Here is a 10,697-nt window from a genome sequence, read left to right on the forward strand (position 1 = left end):
CACACACACACACACACACACACACACACACACACACACACACACACACACACACACACACACACGCACACACACACATACACACCCTCACACACACACACACATACACACTCACACACACACACACAGTGATAAAGTTGCGTAGCATAAGCCCACTGTGACAGGCCGGTCTTGTTCCTGATCCTGCAGTCACAGCGTCTGCATTCTGAGCAGCGCTGGTCTTAGAGACAGGGTGAATAGAGCTGCAGGGACCTGCCCTATGGAGATAAGGTTATCTATTCAACCATGGGGACAATATTTAAACCTCACATACAAACACATTTACAAACAAACACACATGCAGACACACACACGCATACACACACAGAGACACACATGCACACAGAAAGACAGAAAGACAGACACACACACACACCGGGTGACACAGAGACACACAGGCACACAGAAAGACAGACACACACACACACACTGACTCTCCTCAATGTGCCCCTCAACAACAAGCATTAGTGATCCCTTGACTTGACAATGATATTAGGCACACTGTCAAACAGTAACAACAAGAAGCTGGTCTCCTTTTTTTGAGACTGGAACATAACAACTGGTACAGGCTGGTACAGAGCTGATGAACCATAGTGTTCATCAGCTCTCAGGATGAATATGAAAACAAGTAGCGTCACAATTCTGTCTCTGTGCATAGTCCCTGCTGTTTCTAGGAATCTGAGTTATTTGGTCGATCCCAAAAGATCTTTACTCCTGACCTCCAACCCCAGGGAGGGAAAACCAATCGGATAATCCTCATTTTTATCCCCTTTTGCTGCCTTTTTCAATTAAAAAGAGATTTGAAGGGAGAAAATCATGTTTGTATTTATTACACAGATGTAATATCCTTGAAACCTGTTACACTTAGTTCAAACCAACCTGGTTTGAGAGAATTTTCTCTGGATAGAGACTTGATCAAGACAAATGCTTCAGACACTTACTCTTTCAAGTAAAAGGGGCATGTCAAGAGACAGCAAAATGAGACAACTGGAAATAGAAAATAACATTAATGCCGTTCTTCATGCTCCAACCCCACAATATGCTCATGTACTACCTTGAACAAGTACACTTCAGCACATGGCGTATCCAACCTCTTAACAGGTGAATGAAACACTCTGTGCCCGTGGCATGCCCATGCTTGCCTGGCATCCCCCCAATCTTTGACCCTCTCTCTCTTCCCTCTCACTCTCTATTAACACCAACTCATACTCTCTCTCTCTTGTGATGTTGAGAAACCAGGCTAGTCTGAGAGACCAGGTTAGTCCGAGAGACTAGGTTAGTCTGAGAGACCAGGTTAGTCTGAGAGACCAGGCTAGTCTGAGAGACCAGGTTAGTCTGAAAGACCAGGCTAGTCTGAGAGACCAGGTTAGTCTGAGAGACCAGGTTAGTCTGAATGATGAGGCTAGTCTGAGAGACGAGTCTGAGAAACCAGGTTAGTCTGAGAGACCAGGTTAGTCTGAATGATGAGGCTAGTCTGAGAGACGAGTCTGAGAGACCAGGTTAGTCTTAGAGACCAGGCTTGTCTGAGAGACCAGGTTAGTCTGAGAGACCAGGCTAATCTGAAAGACCAGGTTAGTCTGAGAGACCAGGTTAGTCTGAAAGACCAGGTTAGTCTGGGAGACCAGGCGAATCTGAAAGACCAGGTTAGTCTGAGAGAACAGGTTAGTCTGAAAGACCAGGTTAGTCTGGGAGACCAGGTTAGTCTGGGAGACCAGGCTAGTCTGGGCCTGACTATTATTGAGATATATTGTCTTCCCAACTATGAACAAGCTGTTCTTGACCCTTATTGACCAATGGGATTGCATCTTTGACTTTCATATGCAGTATGGCAAACGAATGAGATAAAACATCTAAATTGCCATTTATTGCATTGAGGCATGATTGCATTTTGAACAATTTATGAATTACACCAGAAATACATTGAAGACATTGTATCAAGTTTGAGCTGAACTTCACGATTGACTCATGAAGTACAAGCATTTCATTGGTTCATCAGTTTTCCCAAACAAGATACCTTTTAAAATAAATCATACTTTTAAAAACATACAAAATTATAGTAACTTGAAGTAATCAATCAGAAATCAATATCACTAAAAGGAAGCCGATCACCCCAGAGAGAGAATTTAGATTTCCTCAGTATATCAATGGGTAGCCTAAACCTGAACATACTCATCGACAGAGTTCAATCAAATGCAAGATTGGCAGAATAAATCATGGAAAAGTTGAACAAAAGCATCTGTGCCTGCCAAGGCTGTGGTATTGTTGTCAAACAATGGAGTGGTCAATCTGTGTCATTGCATGTTTTATGGAACGAGGGCAAATAGCATTCTGACAGTAGAGCATTAGAAATTGAAATGTTTTCTATCCTCAAACATACCCGTTGTCTCTCATGCTTGGATATTCTGATTGAGGCATTTCAGTTCATTTATGTCCCTCTCTCCACTTTCCCATAGCCTAGGACTCAAAAGACTAGTGCCCAGACAGACTCTTATCATAGACTCTAATGGATATATATTAAATTGACTACTTGAAAAGCATATTGAAATCTGATCTCTAGGTCCGACTACGACCCAACACCATAAGTGCATCTCCACTTCATTGACTCCTCTAGTCCTCCAGTCTGTGATCAAACCAGAAACATAGATCATCTTAAAGTCCTAAACATACAGTATAGATCTCTCAAAACATGATGACTTTATGATGCTAATGTAGCAAAATAGTAGTCTGTATGTAGGTCGTCTGGCCCACTGGTGAAGTCTGACTTTCCTTTCCCAGCATTTACTGTAAGAAAGCCGTGGCTAGGGCCTGAATCCCTTGGTTAATGGCTGGCGTAACAATAGCTGGTCTGTCACAGGTAGGCCTCAGCCCTCTCCCAGGGTTGTATCTCTGAGAAGAATCCTTCACACAGCCCAAAGCCCTGATCCAGAGGGATAGCCTGAGCCTCCTCCTTCATCTCCTCCCAGGGATGCACCTCCTGCTGCTCTGGAAACAGAGTCACCTCCTCGAACTGGTGCAGGTGGCTCTGTAACAACTGATCCTGGCTCAGCTGTTGCTGTTGAACATGATGGTCCCCCATGTTACTGCTGTCATATCCCACTGAGCCACTCAGCTCCATGTAGTCGTAAGAGTAGTGGGTCTGCTGGGTCTGGTTGTCCCCCTCTCCACACCACCTTCCTACCCCAGCGGAGTGCCTCCCCTGCAGGGTCAGGTCCAGAGAGCAGCCCAGGGAACTCAGAGCAGTGTCGATGTCCAGTTCTTCGAACGTACTGCAGTTACCACTGAGGACGTCATCAAATACAGACACCAGGTCAAAATCTCCCCTCAGAACTATATCTGCGTTGTGGGCCTCCATGGCTAACAGCGGGGATTTATGGGTCCGCGCCATCTTGCCGTGTTGCCTTGGAGAAGGTTGTTTACGCTTACTGCTGGGTCCAGCTCCTAGGTAGTGGTAGCCATCTTGGCCCTGCTGAGTGGCTCTATGGTAGTCAGTTTCCTGGTTGTGTAGGAGCTTGCTCTGCCTGTTGGTGTTGTAAAGGTTGGAGGACATTCTCCTTCTCTTGAAGACTCCGTTAACGAACATGTCAGCGTACTGAGGGTCGATCTGCCAGAAGCCTCCTTTCCCTGGTTCATCCTTCTGCCGCGGCACCTTCATGAAACACTTGTTGAGCGAGAGGTTATGGCGGATAGAGTTCTGTTAGGGGAGGGGAGGGGAGAAGGGGAGGGGGAGTGGAGAATGGGAGAATGGGAGGGGGTGGGTAGAAGGGGAGGGGAGATGGGGAGGTGAAGGGGAGGGGGAATGGAGAATGGGAGAATGGGAGGGGTGGGGAGAAGGGGAGGGGAGAGGAGAGGGGAGGGGGGGAGGGAGTGGAGAATGGGAGAATGGGAGGGGGGGAGGGGAGAAGGGGTGGGGGAGGGGGAGATGGGGAGGTGAAGGGGAGGGGGAATGGAGAATGGGAGAATGGGAGGGGTGGGGAGAAGGGGAGGGGAGATGGGGAGGTGAAGGGGAGGGGGAATGGAGAATGGGAGAATGGGAGGGGTGGGGAGAAGGGGAGAGGGAGATGGGGAGGTGAAGGGGAGGGGGAATGGAGAATGGGAGAATGGGAGGGGGTGGGGGGGAGAGAGGGGAGGGGAGAGGAGAATGGGAGAATGGGGGGAGTGGAGAATGGGAGGGGAGTGGAGAATGGGAGAATGGGAGGGGTGGGTAGAAGGGGAGGGGAGATGGGGAGGTGAAGGGGAGGGGGAATGGAGAATGGGAGAATGGGAGGGGGTGGGGAGAAGGGGAGGGGAGAGGAGAAGGGGAGGGGAGTGGAGAATGGGAGAATGGGAGGGGGTGGGGAGAAGGGGAGGGGAGATGGGGAGGTGAAGGGGAGGGGAATGGAGAATGGGAGAATGGGAGGGGGTGGGGAGAAGGGGAGGGGAGATGGGGAGGTGAAGGGGAGGGGGAATGGAGAAAGGGAGGGGCAGGGAAGAGGGGGAGGGGAGAAGAAACAAATGTGTTAAATCCATGTTGCATGTGATGTAAATAATAATCTAATTTGATATAGTGTGTGTATGTGTGTTCATATGCGTGTGTGTGTCAAATAGAGAGAAAAAGAGAGAGGGCCTTCTAAGGGGGAGGAGGAGTTATTGTTGTTGTTTGTGTAGGAAATTTACCTAATGAGGCTTTCTAGTGTAGAGCTCTGTGCATTTCAAACATGATCAACTATGCTGAGCTGCCAAGGGAGATCTCATAGGGATACTCATTAACACACACACACACACACACACACACACACACACACACACACACACACACACACACACACACACACACACACACACACACACACACACACACACACACACACACACACACACACACACACACACACACACACACACACACACACAACCCCCTCCCTAGAGCAGTAAAGCACTTGTGTCTGACCCCCTGAGATAGAAGCCTGACAGATATCTCTCAGAGGGTAGAAATAGCAGAGATATACTCTTATTTGAGACACCTTGGTTTATAAATTATAAATGTAATTTCAAATGAATATCACTAGGATCTAATAAAATACAGTGTAAGTTACTGTTGGTGATTATAAGTTACTGGATGATTATAATAAATAACAGGAACAATGTGTTTTTAATGGATTTTTGTGTATTAATATTCTTACAACAAAACAACAGGTTTGTTTAGTATGCATATTGCAACCCTTCTTCTAGCCCTTATCTGGTCTCTCTCTTCTCTCTCTCTCCCTGTCGTCATTTAGCTCATCAATAATAGAGTGACAGAGGAGAGCCGGGTCATTTACCTGCCAGCTAGGATCTGCGTGTCTGTAGTAGCAGAAGTTGTCTGTGATCCAGTTATAGATGGTGGACAGAGTCACCTTGGGCTTCTTGCTGGCCTGCATGGCCATACAGATGAGAGAGGCGTAGGAATACGGCGGTTTGACTTTGGGGTTCGTTTTAAAGTCAATCTCCTCCGGTGGGATGATCTGCGCCTTGATGTGGTGTTCGTGGTGAGGGTAATTCACCAAACGCACATCGGTGGAGTTACTGCCAGAGGTAACCGGGCTCCCGAGGCAGCGAGGCATCCCGCAGGCGGCGGTGTCCCCCGCTGGAGGGCTGGACGGGGAGTCGGTTCCACGGGGGTACAGGCGCTGGTGGTAGGAAAGCAGGTGATGTGATGGGCAACCGGAGCCAGTACCGGTGGGTCTTTCCTGGTTAGCGCTGAGGATGGAGAAGTTCTGCAGCCAGTGGAGGCTGGTCAGGCTGTCGTCCAGGTGCACTGAGCCGGCTGCGCTGTCCTGAAGCTCCGGCTGGAGGTTCAGCCATTTCTCCTTAAACTTGGAGGCGATCTCCGGACTCATCAGGACAGGCATTCTAAGCGTGACGCACGTTCAATCGCGAAGATGTGGACTGTTCAATGAGATGTCCTGCAGCAAAACAAATATTGAAATCGACCGAAACCACATAAAAAAGATCGCATTTGAGCCACGACCCCCATTACAGTAGTCTATTAAAGACACACAATATAAAAAAGCCTATGTGTCTCAACAGTAGAATTCGAGTCACTACTCCCATTACAATAGTCTATTAAAAACATTCTATATAAAAAATAAATAAAAAAATTCTCAACATGCCAACATGTCAAAACATGAAAATTAAACAAGTGATTATAACACAGTAGCCTATATACCCTTACCTCAAAAACAGGTCAGCGATAATGCTCGGGAACAGTGTAAAACCTGTTGCAGTGGTCGGTGATCGGTCGGTCCCTGTGCTCTATTCTCCTAGGACTCCGGAGAAGCAGCATCTATCTTCTGCGCAACAAGTGCAGAGGGGGAGTGCTCACCTACGTATGGTCCAGCAGTTTATATAGAAATGTAGAAGATGATTTAATCAATTTGAGTCGTTTTTAATAATCCATAATATTTCAATCCCGGCCAATTGCTCACCAGAATGATACATGAAAAGGTCTGGGTGCTGGAAGGTTCTTGGATGCTCATAATAAAGGTGGAGAGACTTCCCACGAGCCCTTTAAACGTCTTAGAGGTCTCTGATTGGTTGCCTGCTCTCCAGGTTTCACTTGTCTTGACAGACAAAGCTGGTGTGCATGAGGATATGAGGAGCGCGCTCAACTGCTCAACCAGGAATGTATCATTACACCGACATTAGGCTGGTCTATGTTAAGGTTACATTGCGGAATACAAGGATAACCACAAAATCAACAACAATTGACATCTCTTTCTAAAGGCTATTGTTGTCCCGAGCCCAATCCTGATCCAAGACCTGTTGAGAGCAATATGGCGCGACAATGCCCCCACGGAGCGCTGAAATGTCGCGCCACAAGTCCCGCGCGTGTGCTACACTTTACTCAGCATTCCATACCTTTTGTCAACATTTAGTTAACCCCTTATTAACCGTAGGCTATCAAATAGCATCATCCAACTGCAGAGAGGGGAAATATGAGAGGGAATTCCTACACAATAGCGTCATAGGCTATAGAAGACCTTAGGCCTACTATAACATATTACGGTGTCTGAATTATTTCATTTTAAATAATGTAATGTATATTCAATTTGTCACCAACTATAATGCTTGTGAAATAGAATACAAAATGACTCAAGTTGTACAACTTCACTCCTAGGGAATTAGCGTAATATTGGGGGATGACCTAACACATTTGCCTACTCCAACAAATTATTGCAATTTTGTGGGATTTTGGACATCTCGTTTTTCTATTTACTACAATCCACAGTTTATAAATGACACAAAAATACCTGGCTCCATCTGTTGCCAATGGAAAGCTATCTCTGCTCCTCACATAGGGATGCACTGCCGCTCTGTGGAGATATAGTGTACTGCATCTTAATTTAAGCCAATTTGCGACAGCAGGAAAATAATCCTCCAGCAACAAGAAATGTGAATTATTATGTGGATTATAATTCATAAACATTTTTGTAGTGAATTGTACATTTTTCATATCGGAAAATCAAGTCTGAAATTTCAAAGTGAAAAAACTCAAATGCCAACAAATATAAATGTCCTGTATTTCAGGAAAGTTCTCCTGCTACAGGGTGATCACATTAAGATCCTACATACTGTACCTAGAGAGCTGAATCAATTTGTACTGATATGAGAAAACTGGACAGGTGAAAGCAAATTCCCAGCAGGTTGGTGCATGTAGATCAATGCAAATGAAGGATAGGGCATGAGCAGAGCAAAACACATAAGACATTGAGATGCTGCCCATGGTGGTTTCAGCATCTTCAAACAGATGGCCCCAGACCTGAACCAGTAATAGATCAGACATTTTCTAGAGGTTGGCAGAGATTAAGGATCCTAACCTGACCTGACCCAACTCTCCCTCACACACAGTGACCTGTCCTGCAACATTTCCCCTTTCACAAGCCTCATTTAACCTCTGTTGTAGTTGCTCTGAATCCATAGTCGTGGGAAGTAGGGGTGCTGAGGGTATTAATATATATTAATATGATAAAAATAAAATACATCTCACAAAAGTAGTGCACTGGGTCTTTACTAGTATTAACGGACCGATATAGCAGGCATCTCTGATTTGGCAAGAAAGGTGGTTGTATAATGAAGAACAGTATCTTGCAGGATTCAATAGTTGGAATTGTAAGAGTTGTTGCCCTGACCCCTTCTCTTCTAAATCCATTCTAATGGGATCCAGAGAGAACAAAACCCTGTCTGTCCTCAAACATTTACATCAAAAGGCGTAAAGTTATGGGCAAAGACACAAAACATCCACATCAAATTAAATATTGTTTTTGATCAAATAACAATAAACCACCACTTTTTGTGCAGTATTATTTTACCATCCTTACAAACCACTTAATGTAAATGTACATTACTGTATTGTACATAGGCTGGTGGTCATCTACATTTACATTACATTTAAGTCATTTAGCAGACGCTCTTATCCAGAGCGACTTACAAATTGGTGCATTCACCTTATGACATCCAGTGGAACAGCCACTTTACAATAGTGCATCTAAATCTTTTAAGGGGGGTGAGAAGGATTACTTTATCCTATCCTAGGTATTCCTTAAAGAGGTGGGGTTTCAGGTGTCTCCGGAAGGTGGTGATTGACTCCGCTGTCCTGGCGTCGTGAGGGAGTGTGTTCCACCATTGGGGAGCCAGAGCAGCGAACAGTTTTGACTGGGCTGAGCGGGAACTGTACTTCCTCAGTGGTAGGGAGGCGAGCAGGCCAGGCTAGGTTTGTACCTGTAGACTTTCTGTCACCAAAAGCAATGCACAATATAGTAAGTGAGTACATTGAGACATCAAGTGGTTTGCAATAATGTGATGATGTGGTGCAGTTGGTAGACCATGGTACTTGCAATGCTCGGGATGTGGGTTTGATTCCCATTGGGGATCAGTATGAAAAAGTATGCAAATGCAACTTATTTCTTTGTGAAAACTATAATGGTTGATTCATTCCTTTTCCATTTTAGTAGACACTGTTATCCAGAGAAACTTACAGTACTGAGCACATACATTTTCAAAGTGGAAAACATATATCAACCAAGTATTTTTATATCCACAAGTATTATCAGATAATTATCAGATTCAAGTTACAAATGCTTGTAAACACTCAAATACATTTAGGTTTTTAAAAATCACAAATGTAGTGCATCCCCCAATACATTTATCTAATTAACTGCCAACATGCCTACATTCCATTCAAACAATGCAGTCCAGCCACAGCCGGTCACTGGCTGAAATCAGTTGATGATAGGACTTAGACAAGCTGTAAATGCAACAAGTACTGACGTTGTTTCATATAATAGCACTCATAGTTTTCCCCCACTTTTATTATTTATTTGGACATTTATGGACTGTTTACATACATTTTAGAGGCTATTTATACAGAAAATTGGTATAAAACCTGTTTAAACTATATTTATAATTATATGACAATATTCTAGGTTGACAAACATGTTATTACGCAATTTCTGATATATTACACAACTTACGCTACTTTTATTTTCCTGCTTGAAGTAAAATCAGGATTATGCCTCTACTGCCATTCATTCTAATTAGGCTGGTTAGGATTTCTCCCTGACCAATATGGCTGCCATTTTCACCCATTCTGGACCTTTTAGGGTTTATGACATAGTCCCTCTAGTAATTTAATAGAATCTCTATTCTGCTTGCTCTGTAACTTGAGGGGTGGTGGTTGGAGCGCCGAGCTGGCTGTTCCCTCTCAGTTGTTACATTGGTGGCAGTAGTGGGAAAATACTGCAGTCTCTCAATCATTACACTGTTAATAGTGGGCATACTAAAGAGCCTTTGGTCCATGCGCTTGTAGAAGAGCAGGTTCACAAACAGTAGGCCTAGTTGCCTGAACAGATCTGGGGCAAAGCAGAGCCTGCTATTGCAGGCTCCTGTCTGTCACAGAAGGAAGGAGGCACCAAATGGTTTCAAAATCCCACTGGGCACAGACGTCAATTCAACGTCTACTCCACGTTGGTTCAATGTCATTTACTTGAAATGACGTGCAATTAACGTTGATTCAACCAGTGTGTGCCCAGTGGGATGTTTCCAGGTTTGTTTCTGGTCAATCACGAAGGGCCCTGGTGAAACAGGGTAAGTGCTTGACCAGCTGTTCTTATGGTTGCTAGAGGCAACAGCAGTGTTTATCAAGAGAGGCCTATGGCATACAGTACGTCTACAGACGGGGGTCTGTTGTAATAGGGGATGTCTTGTAATCTATCATTATTCACCTGTTTTGCATGACGTCTAGCCCACGTTACACGAGGACACTGAAATCAGGCCACGGTATATGGTCTAGCTATGATGTCTTTAAAGGGTGATTATAAAGGTCATCAGACTCATCAAAAAGGGGATTATAGTACTAAAAGCGACAACATTGGCCATATTCATAGAGTCCAAAACTAGAATTTGGCAGTTTGGTTGTGCCCCGAGGATAGCTATATTATATTGATATAATGCACTTTTCAAAGGGACCATTTCACCAGCAGGTGTCTCTATTTCCAAAACCTAACACAAACCCACGCACACACACACACCCACAGAGAGGTTGCACACAGATAACAGGATGTTTACAGTATCCAGTTTCCCACACTCCTTGTAGGTTTATTGACGGTATTGACGGTTCGTTTTACACACAGTCTACTCCAGGG

At 44.8% G+C, this 10,697-nt stretch overlaps 1 protein-coding gene and 1 long non-coding RNA gene across 4 annotated transcripts; one reads left to right on the forward strand and one right to left on the reverse strand.

Moving 5' to 3' along the window:
- The first annotated feature begins 844 nt into the window (after positions 1-844).
- LOC127909918 (uncharacterized) lies at positions 845-2,677 on the forward strand. Of its 3 annotated transcripts, none has more exons than XR_008072929.1 (2): positions 845-1,332; positions 1,369-2,677. It is a non-coding gene; the product is annotated as an uncharacterized LOC127909918 (long non-coding RNA). The 3 variants fall into 3 exon arrangements; XR_008072931.1 differs by having other exon boundaries at positions 1,405-2,677; XR_008072932.1 differs by having other exon boundaries at positions 845-1,296.
- On the reverse strand, positions 1,882-6,634 carry LOC118374996 (forkhead box protein J1-B-like). Its single transcript, XM_052472412.1, has 4 exons — positions 6,483-6,634; positions 6,230-6,379; positions 5,337-5,960; positions 1,882-3,730 (listed from the first exon to the last, which is right to left on the reverse strand). The coding sequence occupies exons 3-4, from the start codon at positions 5,904-5,906 to the stop codon at positions 2,888-2,890; spliced, it is 1,413 nt and encodes a 470-aa protein (XP_052328372.1). The 5' UTR covers positions 5,907-5,960; positions 6,230-6,379; positions 6,483-6,634; the 3' UTR covers positions 1,882-2,887.
- Between the last annotated feature and the right edge of the window lie 4,063 nt (positions 6,635-10,697).

Source organism: Oncorhynchus keta, chromosome 2, assembly GCF_023373465.1.
Source record: "Oncorhynchus keta strain PuntledgeMale-10-30-2019 chromosome 2, Oket_V2, whole genome shotgun sequence".
NCBI classification, from domain to species: Eukaryota; Metazoa; Chordata; class Actinopteri; order Salmoniformes; family Salmonidae; genus Oncorhynchus; species Oncorhynchus keta.